Source organism: Nannospalax galili, unplaced genomic scaffold, assembly GCF_000622305.1.
Source record: "Nannospalax galili isolate Female #2095 unplaced genomic scaffold, S.galili_v1.0 scaffold768, whole genome shotgun sequence".
NCBI lineage: Eukaryota > Metazoa > Chordata > Mammalia > Rodentia > Spalacidae > Nannospalax > Nannospalax galili.
In genome coordinates this window covers 1,637,976-1,663,011 of record NW_008360317.1, presented here as the reverse complement: position 1 = coordinate 1,663,011, position 25,036 = coordinate 1,637,976, and the positions used below count along the sequence as shown (strand labels likewise).

General features: G+C 37.7%; 1 protein-coding gene across 1 annotated transcript in view; it reads right to left on the bottom strand.

Moving 5' to 3' along the window:
- Stard13 (StAR related lipid transfer domain containing 13) overlaps positions 1-8,622 on the bottom strand; it is a 384,230-nt gene extending 375,608 nt beyond the window's left edge. Inside the window, exon 1 of the mRNA XM_029559655.1 lies at positions 8,546-8,622. Within this exon, the coding sequence (XP_029415515.1) occupies positions 8,546-8,575 (30 nt within the window). The 5' untranslated portion in view covers positions 8,576-8,622. The remainder of the gene's footprint in view (positions 1-8,545) is intronic.
- Between the last annotated feature and the right edge of the window lie 16,414 nt (positions 8,623-25,036).

Genomic DNA, 25,036 nt, shown 5'->3' with positions numbered 1-25,036 from the left:
ATATATATCCATCTTCCTTTCCAGTTTTAGTATCTCACCAAAACTTTGGTTTGTATGTATCTGAGCAAATCCTGTCACTAGTACATAGCAGACAGGAGAGCCTACAAGCTGGAAAAACCACAGCATACAACATGTTTAATCATTCCACGAAGGCCTGCTTTATCCAGTTAATTTGTCCATCGCTGAGCTTATAAGATAAATGCCATAGTCTAGATGTCCAATTGCCTCGAGTACCATGAAGACAAATGAAATACAGTAATGGCGACAAGACAATAAATGCTAAAAGAACAAGGTTCTTCTACAGGCAGAGCCTTGCAGATCCAGTAAAGGGAACCAAGGAGGAGACAGGGAATTTCTGAGGAAACGTGCAACTGATGTAAATACAAGGAAGAGGAGTAAAGATCTAAGGATCTAAATACACTCTGGTATGGCTGAAGCAGTAAGGAGAAGTCAGGGGAGAACGAAAGAAGGCTAGAGGAGCAAGTCACATTGTGAAGAGCCTTCTTTAACAAACACAGACAATTTGATTTTTCTACCAAAGACAATGTGAAGGCATTATTTCCCATATAATAGGCATACAATGAGAGTTAACTCTTTTTTGTTTTGATTTTCTGAGATAGAGTCTTACTTGCTGGCCTGCCAACCTAACAAAATGTATACTATATAGCCCAGGCTAGCCATGAATTCACTATGGGGTACATTGGCATTCTCCTTCCTCAGTCTTCCAAGTGCTAGGATTATATGCATATGCCAACATAGCAGGCTCAGATTCAGATTTTTAAAAAGATCATCACATTTGTATTGGAGATAATGGATAAGTGATATTGATGTTAAAGGCAGACAGACCAGTCAATAGGCTACATTTCAAGGTACCAGATACTTTATGCAGAGTAATTACATTAGGAATATCAAGGGGAGGTGTAAAAATGTTTTTAGTTATTAGCAGAAGATGGGTTTGTTGACAGTAAACACACATTTAAAGAAAGGACTAAAACTAGAATGATTTTGTGGTTAGAATACAGCTGACTGAAAGTGCCTTCAGCTAAGAAAGGAGAAGACTTAGTGTACTGTGTTTGAAGGTCATCACACATGCCAAGACAATCAGATAGTCGCACAGGGTTCAGGACCACAAGAACTGCAGATGCAGTTCTAGAAAGCAGTTCATAGGTTACTGATCTCTGCTCAGTATACAACTCCCTGCATCACCCAGTCCTGCCTACTCCACCCTCATGAGTCTGTGAACTAAAAACAGTCAAAAACTGCACATGAGTCACTGTCCTGAGAATGTGCCAGGCCCGTTCTTTCAAGTTGAGAACATTAAGCTAAAGCCAGAGCTAGGACAGCATCAGATTTTCCAGCTGAAGCCCCTTTGGCCTTGGCTTATGTGACTTAAAAATTTATAGCCCAGGGAGGCTAGAGAGATGGTTCAATTGGTAAAGTGCTTGCTGTGCAACCACGAAAACCTGAGCTTGGACCCCTAGAACCTATGTAAAAAGTTACTCAGGGATGCAAGCACCTGTAATCCCCTAGCACTGGGAGGCAGAGACAGAAGGATCCCTGAGACTTGCTGGCCTGACAACCTAACAAAATGTAAGCTCCACATTCAGTGAGAGACTGTCCCAAAAAATAAGGTGGAGCACCTCTCAGGAAGACACTGATATTGACCTCCATGTACACATGCACTTGTACACACACACACACACACACACACACACACACGGCCCAAACCTAGGACTTTTTGTTGTCTCTGTTGACCTGGTCAGACTGTCATTTAGTCATTTCACAGCCATGGTAGCCTATGTGATGTTTTCCATAAAGACTTGAACACATCTTGTCTGATGTGCTGTACTTTAAGGACTCACCATTTGTTGAGCAGATGATCTTTATGCAAGCTAGAAGAGGAGGCCCTTGGGCATGGCATAGAATTAACAAGTGGTAGCTCTAGCTGTCATCTGTACTCAAGTCTTTGTCTTGTTGTTTGGTGGAAATATTTAATTTCCCAGTTAGTCCAGAACTGTTCCCATACCTCATTCCTATGAGAGGCTATTAGCAGCAGCAATCCCCCCCTCAATTTGTCCATATCGGGATGTCTAAGGAGAATGGAGTAAGCAATACTACAAAGTCGAAGCAGATATTCCCAGCTTTGGACATTTCCCACTGAATGTACATTGAGGTCTTGATCATAGTGCTATAGTCTATATAAGTGTTCCCATAACAGTCTATGTATTTAAGCTTGGTCTAAAGTTTGTGGTACTCCTGGGAGGTGGTGAGCAATTTAAAAGGTGGGGCCTGCTCCAAGGTTGACCAAGTTCCAGGGGACTATGGAACATCTCTCGAAATGTCCTGTAACTGTGGTGGGTCACCTGTCCTCTTGTTCAAGGAGGACATGAAAACCCCACAAGATGGACTCGTACCAGTGTCCAGTCTACAAAGAGGAGGGTCAATTTAGAGGAAACATCTCATTCATCCTTCCAAGTGAAGCCAGACATGGTTGAACAGGACCTTTGACTTATCTTCACATAGATGGAACTGGTAAAAGAAAGGAGCCAGGAGCTCCTCCCAAGCCCATGTGACCCCTGAGGAACAGACGCCTCAAAGAACCTTAAGTGCAAAAATGAATTAGAGTTCAAGGTGAGCTTGGTCCAGGCCAGCTGGGCTATGGGAGACAGACTCAGAAAAAATCAATTTATGTTCTCCCTCATATGTGGCTCCTAGCACCAAATCCTTTTAAATTCTAGGTTCTTTTAATAAGATGATGCTATACAGCAGTCCCTTCTGCATAAAATAACTACCATCGTCACAAATTTGGTTGAACCTGATAACTAAACATAGTTACAATTGGGCTTGTTGACAGATGTGCTCATTCATTAAAGGAGCGCCAAACAGGGTCACTGGACCCTCACCTGAGTATCCAGCCACCCTTCCCAGCCAACTAGTCCAGCCTTGGAAGACAAAAGAAAAATGAGGAAGAACCCAATAGAAGGATGCTTTTGGAAGCCCTTGTCAATAAATTCCAATGAACTCTCATATGAACATTTGAAAATTGCCTTGTCCTGACTTTTTTCTAGTTCCCTGTCTAGAACTTGTAATGCTAATTACTCTTGCCTTTACTTCTCCTTCACATCTCCTATTCATGATTCAAGGACTTTCTTTCCCCCCTAGAGTTAAAAGTTATGCAATTTGGAAGTCTTTTATATAGACCCACTGAAGTGGTACCCCAATTGCCTCACCCTGCATCTCGGTTCAGCATGGAAGAAGCCAGGGCAGTGTGTGTCCTGATTTCCTATCAGCAATTTGGGTAACCCCTTCAGAGGATGGTGTGATAAGAATAGGAGGTAGGAATTGGCTAGGCAGTTAGGGTAGCAATTTGGGTAACCTCTTCAGAGGATGGTGTGATAAGAATAGGAGATAGGAATTGGCTAGGCAGGGGAATGTAGGCCGTTAGGATAATGTAGGGTAAAGAAATGTAGCCAGTTTCTTGGCTAAAAGTCAAAATGTCCTTGTGACTGTTAGCAACATACCTCTTCAGAGGGGGGAATGTTAGAGTACCCAAAAGCCCCATAAAAATAAGTAAATGAAAGAAGAAAAAAAAAGAAAGAAAAAAGTGATGTGGAGATATGGGAGGTGTTGGAAGGGGGGGAGTGGGCATGGATTTTATCAAAACACCTTACATGTATGAAATTCTCAATAAAGTTTTTGTAAAAGTTAAAAAAAAAAGGTGGGGCCTGGTAGGGAGCTTCTGGTAATTTGGAGGGCAAGTCCTTGAATGGGGTATTAGGACCTCAGGCTCTTTCTTTTCCTCTCTTTTCTGGCTTTAAGGCAAAAGCTTCCTGGAGTACATCATATCACCATGATATATACTAGAGGCAAAAGAACAACGGGCCAACTGACAAGGGACTGAAAACTCACGCAAACCTTCCTTTTTAAATTTTATTTTCTTAATATTTTACTTATTATTTTTATTTTTTATGTGTACGAGTGTATTGCCTGCATGTATGTGAGTGCCCGTGTCATGCAATGCCCAAGGGGGTCAGAGAGGGCTTCAGATTCCTCTGGAACTGGAGTTAAGGATGGTTCGTAGCCATCATGTGGGTGCTGGGAATCGAACTCGGGTCCTCTGCAAGAGCAGTCAGTGCTCTTAACTGTTGAGCCATCTCTCTCCAGCCCCAAACCTTCCTTTCTTAAAGTTGATTATGTTAGGTATTTTGTAACAGTAACAGAACACTGACTAATACAAGTGATAAAGATTAAACACTTTTAACCTCTATCCTTGCAATGTTAGCCTCAAACTAACACTGCCTTGAACTGCTAGAGGCCTTGTGCTCAGTATTTGGTAGAAGCAGAGAGTCCTTTGTTTGGTAGCCAAGTCTATATTCAGAAACAAGTAAGTGTTCCTCAGACATGCTCTACAAACAATGAATTCTACACATCACATACATATGGGTGAAATTAGATGAAATTTTGTAGGCTAGCCTGAGAAAAGAAGAAAATGACAATAAAGCATAGAAATGAGCTCACATTAGGTATATAACCATCCTGGTAGAAATGCAGAAAATATAAAGGGACACATGTGTCCTCCCTTTGACTATTAGATTACCAAAACAATGGACCCCAAGAAGCTGGAATTTCCACAGGAGTCGAATTCTGGGAGAAGAAACAAGCTGGAGTCCTGGTACCAGCCAAAGACGGAGTTTGTCTCCCAGTAAGAGATTTCATAAAGTTCTGACAACTTGTCAGACCACATTTTAAGAGAGACTGGAGTTGAAACAATGATGCTGGGTGGGGCCACATCTTGACTAGGACCTCTTAGTTATCCAGATATTGTGCCTTCTATCTAAATATAAACCTCCTGTCAAGACCCTTGAGATAGACTTGGAGGGTTATTGGACTTCTTTGTTCCTCTTCCTAATGTGGCCATGCTGAATACATCTCTTTTTTCCACTTTTCACTATTACTTTGTCTCTTTAATTGACCTGTTGAGGACCAGTGGCCAAGACTAACTTGTTAGGGCTGCCACAGCCCAGGCTCTGACCCTAACAACTAGAGTAACAAGCTCATATAAATTGGTATGGAAAAAAATTGTATCCTATCTTGAAAGAAGTTTGGCCAGTAACAGTGTTCTCTATCACGATAGTCAGAGGAACCAGAAATGAGATGGTTCCTCTAAAAACTATTCCCTGAAATAGGAAAACATCAAGGGACACTTTTTGAATCCAAATCTATCTGCCTCAAGATTCACGTGAATGTGCCTATTTCTGAGGGATTGCTTATCTGCTTGCTGCCGCCTTATAGGTGAACATTGGCAAGAATGCTCATGACATATTGGTGGTAAAGAGATAAAATATTTGCAGAAGCTACATAGATCCCAGTGTTAACATCTGAGATCTGTCTGTCTGTCTGTCTTTCTAACTTTACAATTCCCTATACCATTAAGAATTGATTAAGAAACTGGACAAGGTGATTCCTACCTATAACCCCAGCATTCCAAAGGTTGAGGTAGGAGGATCACAAGTTCAAGGCTATCCTGGGCTACATAGTAAGACCCTGTCTTATAAGACAAAATTTAAAAAAAACCTAGAATTGAAAGCTCAATGATATTTTGTGAATGGGCCAGAAAATTTTAAACTTTTGATAGTTTACATAACTTACAAAATTACTCTGTTCCTATCCTGCATGAGCTAATTTAGAAATAAATTATCTGGCCCAACACAATTAAGACCTTTCTATGAAACAAAGAAACAAATTTTAAAAAACTATTGGGAAAGTGGTTAAAAGAGGTGCCAAATGCTTCTTTAATAAATAAACTCCCTTAAGAGGTAATAAGGAATAGCTTTAGCATCCCACTAAGATAATTACTATCTCCCTTTTAACTTTTATATTTTCAGTCTTAAAAAAACCAATATGCAGTAAATACTTTATTGAGGGCTAGGAAAACTTCAAGAAAGAAACTGGGTATAAAATTTGTTATCAATCACCCATTCTTACTAAAAGGAAACAAAATGTGGGTCACGATAAATATATTTAAAATATAGTGGTTTTGCCTTTTTTTGAGCATTTTTAATGTTCAGTTAACATCAGAGAAATGTCCAAATGTGCTCATCAGGGGAAAAAAATTACATTTTTAAAAAATTTATTTATTTATTTTTACACCCACTTCCCAGATAGCACCCTCCCTTATACTCTGATATCCCTGCTACTGTCTGCTGTGTTGTCAGAAAGCACTTTAAAAGTAAATTATACATTTTAATACCATTTTAAGTTCCCAGTAAATTGAGAGGAAGGTACAGGGTTGCTCTCAACCCTGCAAGTATAGCCTCCCCCACCAGCAATATTCCCCACCAAAATGGTAATTTGTTACATGTGATGAAGCCACAATGGCACATCAAAATCACCCAAGGTCTGTTATTTGCAGTAGGGTTCACTCTTGACGGTGTGCATTCTGTGGGTTCCGACAAATGTATGAAGATATCCACAACTGTAGAATCATTCAAAGTGATTTCTCTGCCCTGAAAACCCACTGTGCACCTTCTACATTCATCCTGGCCTCGCCTGGCTCCTGCAACCATTTGTTATTCTTTTCACCATTTCCTCTATTTTGACAGAACTTCTTGCTTCTGAAGTCACACTGCCTTTTCAGATTAGCTTCTTTCACATGGTAACATGTATTACCCTATTCAAAAGGCATTATAAAAGTTCTCCAAGCCCTTTTGTACCCTTGGTGTCGTGTTGTGGAAGAAGGTACACAGACCTGGTTTTTGGAGATGGTTTGACCATTTTGAGAAAATCACTTACCTTTATTAATTCTTGATCTTTCTCATCTGCTAAATGAAAGTCACATTAATACTCTATTGCAGTGAAGACCAGGTTTTTTAAAAAACAAAGATAATAATTGCCCACAGGGTTGTTGTAATATTTGCAGTAGGTATAAGCAGCTTAGCTCCATGCCTGGAACATATAACATATTTAGTCCTAATAGCTAACAATGCTATTTTTATTATAATACATGCTGATATTTTCCACTTGACCATCTGAAATTGTTATGCTCATGGTATTCAGCCTGTTCTGTGGGGTACAGTTTCTGCAGGATGCATCACTGGAGTGATGATTTCTTCATAGAGCCAGTCAATGGGAGATTCCCAGAAAGTTAGAAGATGAAATAGGCTGGGTTTTGTCCCCCAAGCCTCTTCTATGGCTTTCTGTAGATTGGTAGTGGTTGCATTTGTCTGAGAAGGCCCAAGATCTTTTAGCAAATGGCTGGACAACGGCTCATTCTGGAAAGATTAGTTTCCCCTAGTTTTGACATAATCTATACCTTTGTAAGGAACTCTTAATTTATCCCTGAAGGTAGTTTTGGTTTCTCTTGTTTTCTATTAGGAGAATGTACAATGTTTGGCTTTCAAATCAACTCATGAAATTATTATTTTTTTACGTGATAAAGCACTCCTAAGGCACTCACATCAGAAATCGAGAAGCATAAGCAATTATATAAAATCTTACAGAATATTAAGATTTCTATATCCAACAATGCTCAATACTTAAGATATCCTTTTGGCTCAATTTTTAAGTGAAAAAAATTAAAATAGTAATAAGAACGTTATAAATCTGATTCAGACTTGAAAAATATCCATGATGAAGTCTAGTCATGGATTTGGAGAGATTGCTCAGTGAGTACAAGCATGAAGGCCTGCGTACAATCTCTAGCATCCATAGAAAAGCCTGGCACAGCAGCACACACTTCCAATCCCAGTGCTGGCGAGGCAGAGACAGGAGGCTCCCCTTGTCTTTCTTGGCTAGTCAGTTTAGCCAAATTGATGAATTCCAAGTTTATGAAGAGCTGTGTTTCAAAAAATAAGGTGGAGCACAATGGAGGCAGACACATATCATCATCCTCTGACCTTGAAACACATGAGCACACATTTACACACTCTTGAACATTTATATGAATGCACACACACACACACACACACACACACACACACAAGAAAGTATGGCCAATTTTTCCTCATTTCTAGAAAACCAAAAGTGCACCAATAACATCTCTAAGTATTATTTATGACTATGAGGGCAAAGGTCATAGTAAAATAAGGTGTAGTCAATATCAATAGTTTTTTTTTTTAAAAAAAGATGTATTACACAATCTTAAATTCCTTTCTGAACCCCTGAACTGCAAGAAACAGAATATTTCATTAAATTACTTTTCTACTAACAGTCAAGGAAATTTGCAACTGAAGCATACATTTCCACTTCCAACGGAGAAATTAATTGCCATGCATGCAACTGCCTGACTGGCTCTACCTTTCAAATGAGTCTGACCATTTTATTCTTATAGCAAAACTGTATTTCCAATTTTGTAAATATTAATAATAAAATATGTTTTGGTTAGAAATTTATAAAAACTGGTTCACTTCAATGTTAAATTTAGAAAGCAACAAGAATAAAAGTAGAAAAAGTGACTGTGGTGCTGACCTGACTTTGGTGATAGCACTGTGTTTGTGTGGGAGGGTGAGGGCTGCCGTACAGCACCCTCTGTAACAAAGCTACCCACCTTCATTCTTGGTTGAGCTCCCGCTGACATTTGGCTTGATACACCATCAAGGCTCTAGACGTTTCTAGGTCTGTTTCTACAATTTCCTTTCTTCTGGTCTTTTAAAAATAGTACTCAGCAGGTTTCTAGAACCTTACAGAAAAATGAACGTAAATTTTTTTTCACATACAAATAAGTATTCCTATACAATAATTCAGATAAATGACTTTATATCAATAAAAATGCATTTAAAAACCACAATGGCTGTAAAGGTTAACATAAAATATGAAAATCTTAAACATTAGTATTTTAATGGGATCAGTCTTAATAAAGCCTGAAAACTTGTTTCTAAGTGAAAACTAATTTTACTCTATCAAGGTAAACTCTATTACTATATAGGTATATTTTCGAAAGCAAAACCAAGCCAGACCTGGTGGCATAGACCGATAATACCACCTATGCAGAAGGCTGAGGCAGAGGGATAACAAGTTCAAGGATTGCCTAGGATAAATTCAAATCCTGGGCCACTTAGTGAAATCCTAGTTCAAAAGAAAAAGTTAAAAAGAGATTAGAGATACAGTTCAGTGAGAGCTTGCTTAGCAAGCAAAACACTCTGAATTTGAGCTCCAGTACAAAAAAAGGAAGGACAACAAAAGTGCTTTTATGGATTTATAAGGCTGGTTAATTTTTTAATTGACAAACATAAATATATATTTATGTTGTTTAGCAATGTTGTAAAATAAATACACATGCATTGTACGAAGGCTAAATCGAAGTAATTAATATATGCATTACCTCACAGACTTAAAATGTTTTCTCTGAGCAATTTTCCAGTATGCTATTTATTAACCATAGTCACCATGTTGTACAATAAGCAATCTTCTTGAATTGTTCCTTCTAATGAAATAAAATTTGACTCTTTCAGCTCATTATGCTCTGTAGCCTTATGATCTATGATTGCAGACCATATGTTTTAAGAGTGGGGAGTAAACTTTGAATTATATTTATGCAAGTTTGAGGAATGGCTCAGCAGTTAAGAGCACTGGCTGCTCTTGCAGAGGACCTGGGTTCAGTTCCCAGCACACACATGGCAGCTAACAGCCATCTGTAACTCCAGTTCAAGGGGGTCCAACGCCCTCTTCTGACCTCCATGGGCACTGCAGGACACATGTACACTTACATACATGCAAGCAATACACTCATACACATAAAATAAAAATAATAAAATTAAAAAAATATATTTATGAAGGTTAGCTATCCAAGTAAAATGATTTAAAATATATCAGCATAAATAGAATCCTAAATTTTCCAAGTCCAAGAAAAGATTTTCAATAATAGGAAGCAAATTCTGAACTGGTGTAATTTTCTAATAATGTTCCCCACAACTCTGTATGTCTAAGCTATTTAAGTATCTAAAATTGTTTATTTTGATGTTCTGTCTTGGTTTATCTTATATCAGGTTCTGTAGAAGTTAGGAAATGTAAAGTTTTCATTCAGCTAAAAGTTTACTCATAAAAATTGGTTGGTTTGGTTGGCGGGGCAGGGGAAGAAATCTAGGATAATCAGACTTATCTGTGAATCCAGCCCGCCAAATGTTAGCTTCTTTACACTAGAGTTTGCTTCCCTAATCTAAGTTCACCTGTAAAACAATACTTTTGGGCAGGTACCTCAGAGTTCTTTGTATCTGGCAGATTTCATCAAAGAAATGTGAGTACATATGAATATGCCACGTTTAAGCAGAACCTTTAAATGTGTTGCTTAAAGATTGTATTTCTCTCATTTTGATGCTAGAAACAACTGCCCTATGGGGCAAAGAATGCTGGTGGTAATGGTGGTAGTAAGTTAATATTTTTGATGCACGCTGTGTGATGTATTCATACTTACATATTTTTTTGACATAAAACTTTAGTATGTTAAGATGTGCCAGGAAAGAGTTTAAAGGACACACAGAAAATGAGGTTAGACTTCTGCCTTTGTGAAAAGGCCATAAGGAAGCTAATGAGCCCATGTACTATTTCATGCACACAATAACTAAACAATATGAATTTTCTTAATTTGAGAGGGGAAAAAGCAGAAAATTCGGACTTCAGGGAAAGGCAGTCAGGAGAGGTGAGGATAGAACCTGGCTATTGAGCTGACCAGCGATCACTGCTCTGTTTTCATCACCGAGGATGCTCATCTCTGCCAATTAGTCTAGGTGCAGTTAGCCCTGTATCTGATTCTCTGATTCAGGGAAAATGAAACTATCCAGTACCAGAATATGAAATGCAAGCTCTTCCATCTGATATTTGCCTGTCTACTACCTTTTTCTTTCAGTAACTGTGTGTGTGTGTGTGTGTGTGTGTGTGTGTGTGTGTGTGTGATTTCTTGGCTTGATTTTAGAAAAGGATTCCTAGAGTATAGGTTATTTGACTAAGATAATATTGCAAATAAAAACTAAGGTTTCAGTTCTTTTCAGTGATTTTATTACTTCAGCATTCTCTCTCTCTCCTTCCCACCTTCTTTATCCTCATTCCCTCCTCCTCTTTAAACAGTCTCTCTATATCCTAGGTTGTACTCAAGCTCATGGTGGTCCTCCTACTTCAACCCCCTGAGTGTTGGGATTGCAGGCATGCATCACTATACTGAGCTGTCATGTTTCTCTTTGGATCCTGGCCCAGCCCCACCTCCATGACTTCTCCTGTCTAAATTCCAGCAAGAATCTCTTCCATTATTGACTGTCAGCTAGTTAATGGGCTTGTGATCCTGTTAGCCTAATAGATAATGAGTATGTGTGGAGATGGGAAAATCAAGCTGAATCTGGAGAAATTGACTATTGTGAACCAAAAGCTTTTTAGAGCTATAAAGTGCTTGTATAGTGCTTTTCGGAAGTATGCTATGGTATTTATATATTTTATGCTGCTATAAGGAATATCCTTTAATAAATTGGATTTCCTGTGTTCTAATGATAATAAAAATTCAATTGATTTGTCTTAGTTACTATTGTATCCATATATATTCATAAGCCAGTCTTTTAGTTTACATGCTTTATTCATTTAAAGTGTGTATATTTAAAAACATTTTTCCCTTGGAGTTGCCTGTATAATTTTACATCTGAAACTAACGATGGTTCTACTTCCTTTCTAGTCCGTGTACTTTTCTTTCTTTTATTTTCCTTATTGCACTGGCTAGGGTGTCCAGTCATTATTGACTAAACAGGTAAGAGCGTACACCTCAGTCTTTTCTCAGGTTTTAAAAATAACCTTTCAGGGGCTGGAAGATGGTTCAGTGGTTAAGAACACTGACTGTTCTTACAGAAGACCAGGGTTTGATTCCCAGCACCCACATGACAGCTAACAAGTGTCCATAACTCTAGTTCTAGGGGATCCGGCAGTCTCTTCTGTCCTCTGTGGGCATTGCACAACATAGGTGTACTTACCTTACATGTAGGCACTACACGCATACACATAAAATAATTAAAAAAACAAACTAAAAAACCCCCAAAAAACCTTTCAATGTTTTCCATTTAAGGATGATGATAGCTATACAGTATGCTTTTGTTTCACTGGGCAGCTCTATTCTTTTTAAATTTTTTTACATTCATTTATTTACTTCATGTATGTGCCATTTCATATGTGTGGGTGGAAGTGAGAGGACAACTTTCCAGAATCAATGGCATTCAGATATTCAGGGAAGTGCCTTTCCTCACTGAGCTATCTCTCAGGCCCAAGCTCCATTCTTTTGATCACAGATTTTAGTATGAAAAGTTGAACTGTAAGAAGTGCTTTTTCTTTAAGACAATTGTATCGCCTTAATTTATTTTATAAACTATATTAATCTTACAAAAATAAACTTTGTACTTCTATATTATCAAAGTAATCTTACTGTCTTTTAAGATTATCAAAATGAAAGTTGGAATTTATCAAATGTTCTTTAGATAATGGGTCTTGATAATGAAGTACAGTAATAGATTTATAATTATTACTGCAATTTTAAAACTATCATTATGCTTATGAAATCAACTGTGTTCAGCAATTCCTTTTAAATCTTGCTGAATTGGACTAGCTGGTATTCTCTTTGCTATTTTTGGTCTTTATTCATTTTTATCTTCTGTTAAATTTTTCTAGAAAGAAAATGTTACATAAAATAGACATGAAACTAAAAGTTTCTTTTAAATATGAAAGTGATGCATATATTTGCAAATAAGGTAACAAAATTCACATTTTATGCAAATTTACATTTACATTTGAAAAATTCAGAGAACTTTGAAAAAGGTGCTTGTGTTAGTCAAACATACATCATCATGACAAAATACCTGAGCAAGGAAAGATGTCAACTCATAATTTCAGTCATCCATGATGACAAGGGCGTGGTAGAGTAGAGCAGCTTACACGATGGTAGCCAAGAGGTAGGAAGCCCAAGAAGAGGCCAAGGACAAGGTACTTCTTTCTAGGGCATACTCCCAGTAACCTACTTTTACTAGTTAGGCCTTGAATCCTAAAGTGTCCAACCCCTCTCCAAATGGGGCCACCGACTGGAAAGTTTGTGGAGGACATTTCATTTTCAGACCCTAACAGTGCTTTATTTCTCCCTCTGGATTTTGTTCTGTTCTTTTATGTAACACCTATGTATTTTTATATAATGTAACACTGAGTTGGATGTAGTAATGCACACTTGTAATCACAGCACTTGGGAGACTGAGACTAGAGATCGCAGCCTGGGTTACACAGTGAGGACTTATCTCAGAAGTATATATAAATATGTAAACACAAATATTCAAATTATTAGCAGATAGTATATTCTTACATTTTGAAAGTCATATTTGCTATCAAAAAGTCATATTTGTTCTTAATTTGGTTTTTCTTGTTTCGTGGAAAGATTGTAGGCCTTAGATTAGACAAAATCAATACCAAGATAAATCATCCAACATATTCAGCCTCAGCCTAATCGCCAATGCTCACGGGAAGCCTGTGACATATATTTGTATATTTTTGTTCTGTAAGGATAAACACAAGCTTTAATCTAACATAGTGCCTGAAACAGAGTGAATATTCAGTATTTGTTTCCATAGTATTCTCTTCCTATATCCTCCCCAAGACTGCAAATTTGATTTTTACAGTTAGTGCTATGGTTTGAATATCCCTTCCAAGACCCATGTGGAAATGCAATCGCCATTGTAACTTGATTAAGAGGTGGGATCATTCAGAACAATCAGGTGATGAGGGCTCTGCCTCATTAATGATTAGAGTTTTTGTTCTAGAAATGAGCTTGCTATAAAAGTAGCTCCTCTTGCTCTGTCTCTCACACGGACTCTTCTGCGCTTCTGCCTACCAAGCAGCAATATAGCATGAAAGTTCTAGCACATTATCAGTGTCATGATCTTAGGCCTTCCAGCTTCCAGAACTTCTACTGCTTTTTAATAGGTAGCTGATGGATATTCTATCACAGCAGTGACAAACAGCCTGTTAGTTACCACACAGTAAGTATGCTTTCTCTTTAGCTAGAGTGCTGGTTTCAAAGCTTGCTGTGCCCACTCACTCTGTAGCATAAACAAATTACTTCACCTCCCTGTACTTAAGATATTTCATTTGTAAAACCAGATCTGTAGTTTGAACTCCTTAGACTGTAGGGAATTCACACACGGAAAACATTTGGGGCTTTTGTGCTTCGCTTTTGTGGTGCTGGGAATTGAAGACAGGGACGCTATGCTAGAAAGCACTCATTCACTGATCTACATACGCAGCCCCAGGGAAAACACTTTTTAAAAAGCATTTGGCACATATTAAGTGATGAAATCTTGTTATCTATTGTTATGTTAGCAAATGACAGATATATAAAAAATGAAAATAGGCAGCATGTGCTCTGCCTTCGGAGTGTTCTGAGGATCAAACCACAGGAGTTATAAATACGACAACTCTTAGAAGTGTTTTATTAGAACCATTGCAAACGGAAGCTGAGAAATGTTTTCTTCTGTGATAAAAAAAGTGACACAACCAGAGGAAATTCACACTGTTTTGTTCTTTACCAAGTTATTTCTTATATTTTTAACTTCTACAACTAGATTTTAAGTGAATAATTTTAAGGGATTAATTTAATATCTTGGTATTGTAAACAACTGGAAAACTTTCCGACTTCATATCGCCATTAGAAATAATTTCCGATTTTTCAAGTTTTGATTTTTTTTTTCTGGGTCATTATCAATTGCTTGCTTTTTGTAGCTCACATATTATTTAAACAAGGTTTCTTCCAGACCAAAAATAATTGTTTTAAAATGTAATCCTTTAGGTCATTCTCCAAAGTTGCTGTAAATAAATATTAGTTTTAAGATTTTCAATAGTTGTGCCACATTTAGAAATCAGTTAATGATTACAAGATATCAACAATGAAATTTTCTTCCCAATTTTTGTTCAAATTTCATATAAGGACAGTAGGGATTTTTTTCTATTATAGTTACTTTTATTAAAATATATTTTTTATTTTATGTATATTAGTGTACTGCCTGTGTGGATGGATGTAAGTTCACCCATGTCATGCAATGCCAGCAGAGGTGTCAGACTCCCTTGGACTCGAGTTATGGATGGCTATTAAATACCATGTGGGTGCTGAGAACAAAACCTGGGTTAAACTTCTCTTAACTGCTGAGTCATCTCTCCAGTCCCCAGGTACTTACACTTTATAAAAATGTACAAAAACGTGGGTGTTGCATTCTTGACTGAAGAAGCAAATACAGATAGGTAATTATTTTACTGAGAATATTCTGGGACTTTTAAAGATAGTTATACAAAGTTAATTTTTATATAAAATTGGGAATTATAATCTTGTATTTTTAAACATTTCCAGTTGTAAAATACAGCAATAAAAATATAATCCCCATGTTTGTATTACCCACAGCAAAAAATTAAACTCCTTGATGTGAGGCTTCCTATCTGAGCACCCCCATCCACTTCCATACATCACTGCTGCCATTATTTCCAAGGCCCCATCAGTGAGAGTCGGATAAAAATCCTTACTGTTCTTTGAACATGATTCTTTTTACTGTCTTCATGCCTTCCCCTGAAACTATACTTCCTTCAAAACCGACTTTAAAGGTCACGTCCTTTGTGAACGCTTCTTTTTCCCAGAAGCAGAATCATTGGCTCTTCTGTGTTCCCATATCATTTTGTACCTATTTGATTTAAACCCTTGTGACAGTATCTGTCTACATGACTCTTTCTCCCTAGATTAAACATCTTCAAGAAAAAAAATGTTATTTTTTTGTTTTCCCTGTACTTGGACAATGCTTGGTATATGAATGGATGAGATGAATTAAGGACGTATAATGGTCACCAGTATGACATTTCTTTTTTAAAATGCTTTAAAATTTTACTGATTTTATTTTATGTGTATAAGTGTTTTGCCTGCATGCATGTAAGTATACCATGTGTGTGCAATGTCTGTGGAGGTCAGAAGAGAGTGCTGGATTCCCCTGGAACTGGAGTTCCAGATGGTTCTTAGCTGCCATGTGGGAACTGAGAACTAAACCTGGTTCCTCTGCAGGAGCAGCCACTGCTCTTAACTTCTGAGCCATCTCTCCAGCCAGGGGTCAACACTACTTAATTTGAACTTAACTCCCTCTTACCTCTGCTCCTTCTTTTGTGAATGCTATTTCCAAAAATTGCTTTTATTATAAATTAATGATATAGAAAACACATAGACATGTGGCTTAATGACTTGCCCTGCCATCCTGATCACAACAATGAGGACTAATAGAGACAGTGAGTCTAAAGTTCAGGCTCATGCCAGGCCTTAATAAACACTGGCTATCAAGCTCTTCTTTGTCACTAGTCTAAGAGAGGCCACCCACTGCATGCTTGTTATATTTCTTATATGTCTTTTCTCCAATTACTCTTTAAAGTTCTTAGAAAGGAAGTCATGTCTTGTACTTTATTATTGTGTTCAGATTTTTAAAATTGGTGATTGATTAAGCAGAGATAAGTGATGATATCATAGTGGGGATTGGTGGGGGGGAAGAAAGCCTATCAGCAACCTGAAATCATACTAAGCTGACTTCATTTTCACTACATTCTCAGATTTCTCTTTGTGAGCATAATAGCACAAATTCACGTCCCACCTAGACCACTTACCATAAACTTGAGGCCTTTATAAATTAATATGCAAAGTATCAGACTAGGAACAGCTTCCTTTACTGAAGCTTAATGAGAGTCATATGCCTTAAGCAGATGAGGCATTCCTCTCCTGAAGTTGCCTCTAACCATTGTTAAGAAGGTATTAAAAGGAAAACATCTAGTCAAGAAGGAAGACAGAAATGTGCTTTTTTTCCCTGTTTTAAACATAATTCAACAGGTAGACTTTAAAATACAACGTTTTAAAAAGGTCTCTTGCTTATCAAGTAATCATGAATCATTAAGGATATTTGAAGCCATGTACTTTATTTTTTATTAGATTTTTCATGCCTTCAATTTGAGATCATGAACAGTAGTCTGTAGGGGGACAAACATTTCATTTCTATTGTACTTCCTTTATCCATAGGGTACCCTGCTGAGCAACTTAAATTTTTCCAAGTTATGAAAAAATACAATGAAAAGCAAAATTAGTTTATTGCATAAACTTGAATATTAGCTAAAAATAAAAACAAAAGTGGAAATTTCAGCTTGTCTTCATTTGCCTTTAATATTGCTGTTTTAAAAACAGTTTAGAAAGTTATATGAAATTATTTTTAATTATAATAATTTAGTATAAATACACTTTGATAAAAGCATGTTTTTGCCAGAGAGTCAATGACAAAAATACAATTATTTTTTACCAACTTTGAATATTAGCTAAAAATAAAAACAAAAGTGGAAATTTCAGCTTGTCTTCATTTGCCTTTAATATTGCTGTTTTAAAAACAGTTTAGAAAGTTATATGAAATTATTTTTAATTATAATAATTTAGTATAAATACACTTTGATAAAAGCATGTTTTTGCCAGAGAGTCAATGACAAAAATACAATTATTTTTTACCAACTTAAAAAAAATTCAAAAGACATAATTAAGAGAAAATGTCAATTAAAAAAATAATTAATAATTATATAACTTAAAGAGGCATAAGAATAGCCTGGTACAAAATTTTTTTTACAAAAGAGGAGAAAGTCTTTAGAATATATTGGTTGCTTTTGCACTATGGTCAATTTTACTTTACACATAAAAAGTTGTATTATTTCTCTTATCACAGAAGCTGAAGTAAATGTGTTTCAGCCCTGAATATGACCATTTGTGCTTTGGGGATAAAGAGGACTTTGCCTCTTATTTATGACTTCTTCCTATTTCTCCACAATAACCCCATTCAGAGAAATAAAAGGCACATTTGTCTTACTGATTCCATCTAAGCACATTATGAGAGGCAAGATAACTGCCAGAAAATCTATACTTAAATTATTGGAATGTAGGACTGAGCAATCCTGTAAGGAACATGTAGATGTCAGACTTAACACCATAGACAGACCTCATTGTGACCTGAAATAAAATTATCTGGTGATTTTGAGACATTCATAGAGCAGGGTTATGGGAAAATGACCGTAGATTTGACATTTCACCCTTTAGAGGTGCATGTTAATAAATTCAATATGTGATTGCTAAACCTCAGTGACATAAAGAAGTAATAACTCAAAGGTGGGAACAAAATGATGCAGATGGAAATGGTAAGATGATTAAATTGTACCGTGATTACTTCATATGCCATTACATCATGCAGTCTGAAAGCAAGCTTAAGGAATTTCAATGGTGTAGTATCATCTGAATATCTTTCTGGTCATTAAGTATAAGAAATTATTCATTTTAAGCTCTATTTATTCTATAGGATATGAGAAATATGAAAATAAATATGAAATGCCAATAAAGAAAATCAAAGTTTGATTCTGAAATACACTTTATCATGAGTTGAGTCTTCCTACTCAATCTGAGAATGGTGTCAATTACTTAGTCCCTTTTTACTATATAATTAATGTGCTTCATTGGAGGGGAAAGAATTGGGTAGACATTAGAGATGGGGAGGAGAGTACACAGGACAAACACTGAAGCCAAGAATCTGGTGTTTAAGGAGCTTTTAAACTTAAGAGCAAAATTAAAAGAGAAAACCTGGAAATAGTGCTTTCAGTGAATAGTCAACTATAAAACAACCCAGTTGTGTATGTATGTGACAGAGACTGCTTATAGAAATGCATGCCAGTAAATGTTCAGTTGTCTGGGTAAGTACACCTGTATGTGGGTTCCTGGTCTACTCAGCCTGCCTATATGTTTCTCTGTATGTCTATGGGTACCAGTATGCTTAAGGCCATACATGTGTGTGGGCTCTTTCCCTCTTTAAAGGAAGAAGAAATTGCTTTTGCCAGAAGCCTGAACCGAACTTTAATGTGATGTTTGATGATAGCTGTCCTTCACTATTTGTAACAGTAAAACTAATTACTAATACATCTGAGTTCAAGATTCTTTTGCTGTTTTTGTCTTCTAAGTGAAATTATTGCACTTTGTTAATAACAAAACTTCCTGTGGAGACGCTCTATTGGAGCTGCTTTCTATTCAATTTTATTCTAGGTAAAACTCATCAAATTTTATTTCGTCCTATTATAGTAAATTTTATTTCAGGTTGCAAAAACTATTTCAATATGAAATAAATAGCAACAAGAAACAGATACAACAAAGTCCAGCAAATGAACACTGGATGATCAACCTGTTTCAGAACAGTTCTGAACATGGTTTTCAAGAAAATGGACATGCTAACAGAGCTAAAGCGGTTATTTTTTCAGTGTTTTTATATCCCATCACAACACTGTCATGTTTAGCATTATAGAGGCTCAATCAAGGTTTTCTGAATTAAATTGTAATAGCAACAAGCTGAAAACTGTATGGACTGTGAAAGATTGTTGCTCTGTGCACAAGTTATGGCTGGGGTGACTAGTCTCTGACATTAAAACTGACATTCTATGTAACTGTAAAGGTAACAGAATTTATCATAAAGTATATTAAGCACTTTACATATGCTATCTTTTTAAACCCCCAAACAAGTCTAGAAAGTTGACATTGTCGTTAGAATCAGGGAAAATGAAGTTCAAAAAAAAATGAAGTAACTTGCTCATTCCCAGCCACCCCAGGCAGGAAGTGGGGGAGTGGAGACTTAGGATGAAACTGATCATTTGAATCTTTCTATAGCACATCCACAGAAATGTGGGGAATACTTTATATACCTTTCCCTTGAAATTAAGATGTCTTTATAGGGAATATATTTTTAATTGGCATTCATCTACCCTATCCTATCTATCTATCTATCTATCTATCTATCTATCTATCTATCTATCATCTATCTATCTTTTATTTATCTATCTCCCTATAAAAAGGATGCAGCTCTTCCAGCCTTCCTAGAACGTATGTTTAAACTGTAAGAGCACATAAGGTGACAGAGGATTTACAGCTACTGCAGCATCATGTTTGGTTTATATGCACACAGAAGCATCTGAGTCCCTCAGTAGAAGAAGCAGAAGGTTCTTCTCTGTAAGGAGGAAAGACAGGCAAACCCTGAAAAGAATGAAGACTTTCTAAGAACTTATTAGTCACAGGACATCTGCTTCAGAAAGTCTCATCTAACACCTCTAGAAGTAAAAAAGGTTACTGTCCTATATTGTGGATTGTTTCTGACTTTCAGAGATAAAAGTGATGAGACTCACACACACACACACACACACACACACACACACACACACACAAGCTTCTAAATTTATTTACAGAGACTCTGAGATGAAGAGAATTTTTTTTTCATTTGATTTGACTTATCCTCTTATTAAGAAGACACCTTTTCTAAAGGTATCTTGCAATGGAAAGGTCCTGAAAAAATGCAGAGAACTCTGCCCATATGCAGCTGTTTCTCCTTCTCATTTGCCAGTTCTTACGCTGTTCACAGTTTTCAGGAGTCCTATCATCTAAGAAAATAAAAATTAGTATTCAGGGCACACTAAAGTGAGAGAACCTTTAAAAAGTCCTCAGGTTTTTAGTTGGATCACACAAAGGACCACAGTAGGAAGTCAAGGAACCTGTAACAGATAAGGCCCAACAGAGAGAAATAATCTCAGTACTTTATTAGATTAGGTACTCTGTCCTCAGCACATCTTCCTAACAGATGCAAAAGTAAATCCTTTATTAAAGTAAAAATAATCCTTGACTCTAAACTTTTTTTTCATGAACAAATATAGCATTCCATCCCTACTAACAGGGATAAGAAAAAGATAATAGACACAAGTCTATAGATAATCCAAATGTTGGTGTTACCAGGTACAAATTACAATTTCACTCAAGAAGTAGATTCTATATATAAGGATCAAATGAAAATTCTACAAGTGAAAATAAAGTAGGAAAATTAAATGGAATAGTTATGATAAAGTTTTAAATTTGGGCTCAAGAGATGGCTCAGTGGTTAAGAGCACTGGCTGTTCTTGCAAAGGACCCCAGTTCAGTCCCCAGGAGCTACATGGCAGCTGACAACTGGTCATAATTTCAGTTCCAGGGGCAATGCCCTCTTCTGGTCTCCACGGGCACTGCATGCACATGGTGCACTTATCTACATGCAGGCAAAACACTCATATATACAAAAATTTTTAAAAATTTAATATTAGGTCGATTAGTTCCCAGGGATCATGAGCATCTTGCAAATTGTCCTATAATGGTGGTGGGTCATCTGACCTCTTGATCAAGGAGGCCAAGGAGACCCCACCAGATGGACTTGAACCAGTGTCCAGTCTATAAAGAGGAGGGTCAACACAGAGGAATCATTTCCTCCATGCTTCCAAGAGAAGCCAACAATGTTCAAGCAGGACCTTTGACTTATCTTCACGTAGATGGAACTGGTAAAAGAAAGGAGCCAGGGGCTCCTCCCAAGCCCACGGGACCCCTGAGGAACAGATCCTCAAACGACCTCAAGAGTGAAAACAAATCAGTTTATCTGGTCCAATGGTATGTCCTTAAACACCCAAAAGGGAAGTATAACCAAAGATTAAATGGGCCAGTATAATTTCATGAGCACACACACATATATATAACTAAAAGTTACTTGACAAACAGCAAAGCCAGACAGGCGATACCTTCAGTCGAGTTCTTGGCCAAGATGGATAAAGGCTCTTCCAGACAGTAACCCAACATACTACTGGAAACATGAACAGCAGACCCCAATTCTATCCAAAGGAATACTGACAATGGATTGCCGTTGATAAGGAACAGCTGATCCTCCTGGAACAGGGACCTCTGGCTGACTAGATTTACTAGAAGGGCAGATAGGGGGGAATGGATGGGGGTGCTGACAGCACAGTGGACAGTGGCAGGGATAGCAGAGTATGGAGGCTCTAGTGGGAGAGGAAGGCAGTCTACCTGATGAGTTTGTATTTATGCTCAGATGCCAAGGAGCTCAGAAAGTGGGTGACTGTGACCAGTGATAGTCATGTATATAGAGATTAGAAATAGAACTCAGGTCATCAGGCATGGTAGCAGGTATCTTTACTGCTGAGTCATCCTGCTAGCCCCACTAACTGATCTTTTATGTCTTATAGAGTTTATAATGAGTAAAAGATTATATAAGGGTAATAATTCATCTGTAAACCTAGAAATGTACAGCCAATTTTGAAAGAGATGTACCCTAGCTCAGAAAAATGTTATTGAATAGGTTAATGCTGTTGTAATGAAATGCTTCTTTTAATTAAAATAAAAAGAATTTAATATTTAGGAGTAAATATAATAAAATGTATTTTAATGAAAATTACCAAGAGAAATTAAAGATCAAAATAAGTTGGAGAAATATGCCACATTCATGGTAGAAAATTTAGTATTTTTATTTTGTATGTTTGTTATGTGTGGTGCTTGCGTGTGTGCAGATACCTGTGCCTGCACCTGCAGAGGCCAGAGGACTTTGTGTGTCTTCCTCTTCGCTCTCAGTCTTGTTCACTTAGGACAGGGTCTCTCACTGAAGATGCTTGCTGTTTCAGCTAGGCTGGCTGGCTGGCCAGCAAGTCTCTACCTCTGAGCCCAGAATTCTGGGGTTACAAGCACCTGCCGCCATGTTCAGCTTTCTTGTGGGTACTGGGGACTAGAACTCCAGTGGTCATGCTGAAGAATAAGCACTCTTACCTGCTGAAGCATCTCCCTGCCCCAAATTCAGTACTTTTAAGATGTCAGTTCTTCCAAAGGTAATATATTCTATAGAATCTCAGTCAATACCTCAGCAGGTGTTTTCAGAAATTGAAGTCAGTTCTAAAATTTGTGTTTAAAGGTCTCAGAATATCTAAAATAACCTTGTGAAAGGTTATTTGTGAAAATTAGAGGACTTTATGAAAAGCTTTATGCTAGTGAACACTGTATAATACATAAAAATCCTAGAAAAACAAAGTTTCTTTTCAGAAGACACTACTAAGAAAAATAAAAAGGCCTAATGTTGGGAAAATCCCACTCCACTTTTTACATAATATATGGGTAACTCCTACAACTTAAAGCCAACAACTCAATTTAAATATCTGCAAAAATTATGCAAAAATTTTGAACATAGCCAGGCATGATGACAGTCTGTAATTGTAACACTTGGGAGGCTGAGACAGGAAGACTGAGTTTGAAACCAGCCTGGGCTATAAGACATATTGTCTCAAACACTTTCTCTTGAATGGGCACTATAAAAAAGAGACAACATAATTTACCCAGTAAAGCACAAAATTAAAGAATGAAAACACCAAGGATCACCATGTGACAGGAAGACCCAACATCCTTTTAAAATGGATGTATGAAGTATAAAGGTAGGTATCGGGAATACGAAAAAATTCTTGGTTCACGGTCAAAAACTTCTTTTCAGTAGAGTCCACAATCTTCGATGAGAGGTTGGCTGGATATGAAGTACCGGGACGATGAGAATAGTTAGTATGTAAGTAAGCCGTTAGAATGAGAACCAGCCACGGCTGAAGTGATATATCACTTGGTTATCTGAAGCACAAAACTATTTTCCTTTCTCTTACATAAACCAGTCTTTTCCCAGATCTATCACTGACTTCCTCTTTATGTTTTCTAAAACCTTGCAGCATGGCTTTCTTTTTTCCCCTTGGGTATCCTTCTCCTGTCCTACTTCTGACCTCTGCTGAATGACAGGCAATGTTGTCCACATTTCCTACTTGGCTTTTACATGAACATGTAAAAAGGGACAACAGTGAGATAGCTTAGGCAGACCACTCTTTGGATGCATGATTAACAAGTCTTTGCAGTTTAGTTGGAGCCTGACTCAGTGAAAGACCTACAAAAGGAAGTCAGAGCTGCCAGGCTCTTGCTAGCTTTACAGATCATCAAATTCTCTTCATCCTGTCTTCACTGCTTGCTTGCTCTCATTTTTCTACCTTATAGTTTCTATTCCATTTATACAAATTTAAAAGGCATTTATTGTTTTTAGGTAAGCCACAGAGAACAAAGACCTCTGAAAATCCCACAACTGTTTATCAAGACTGAAAACTTATTTTGGGGAGAACTTAGTACGACTGATACTTAGTCCAAAGTTAAATAAGAAGTGGATACAGATTTACATTGGTTTTACTTTTTGCAATCTACTTTGTAGTATAGACAACTAAAACCAATTCAAAGCCAATGCACTGATGAACTACTACTGACTAGCTACTAAAAGTGGTTTGTGCTTATACTACAAACAAGGAAAAAAGGCAAAATTTTCTTTTGAAGTAAAAAAAAAATATTTTAAGCCGAAACACACCCTTTTGTCAGTATTCAAAAATAAAATGAATTCCATTCGAATACCTATTTTTTCATCTATTTTGCTGTGTCATCTCCACATCCTCAGAATACATGTTTACAGAAACGGATCAGGCCACAAAGATTTAGAGGGGTTGGCGGGGGTCCATCCCGGGGCTGGGCCGAGCTCAGATCGCGTACGGTTAAGAGAACTCTATACCTAGAGTATACCTCTTCTACAACTAACTTTCCACAAGGATTTCCACAATTCTGACTCGCAGCCAGACAATCAGACCTTGCGGATGGGAAGAAAAGAAAAAAAAACCAAAACAAAGCGATTGCGCCACTATTTCCGCCTTTCCCAACCAGCCAATGTTCAAACATGTAGAAAGACGCACTCGCGGCCAGCACTGACGTCCTCCAAGTGCGCAAGCGTACACGGAAGACCCACCCCTCGCACTCCCGCCAACAGAGGCCCGCGCACCGGAAGCCAGAGCCTTCAGGCACCACCCTGGCCTTCCGCCCCGAGGCCCGGCTTTCGCGGTTCGGTTCCGGTTTTGGCTCCGCCCTCACTCGGAACAGCCCAGCCGACTTACTATCCAGGACGGTAGGCTGGCTGCGGCACATTTCCGGCGGCGGGCGGGAAGGAAGGGATCTAGTGACGCCCCTTCCGGTCTCCCCAGAGGCCGCGGCTCTGGCTCTCGGTGCAGGAGCGCCATCTGGTGCCGAGTTTCCCGCCGCCCGAGGACGGGCGCGTGCCCTACCGTAGGAACATTCCAGAGAAACCGCCCTCCAATCAGCCCC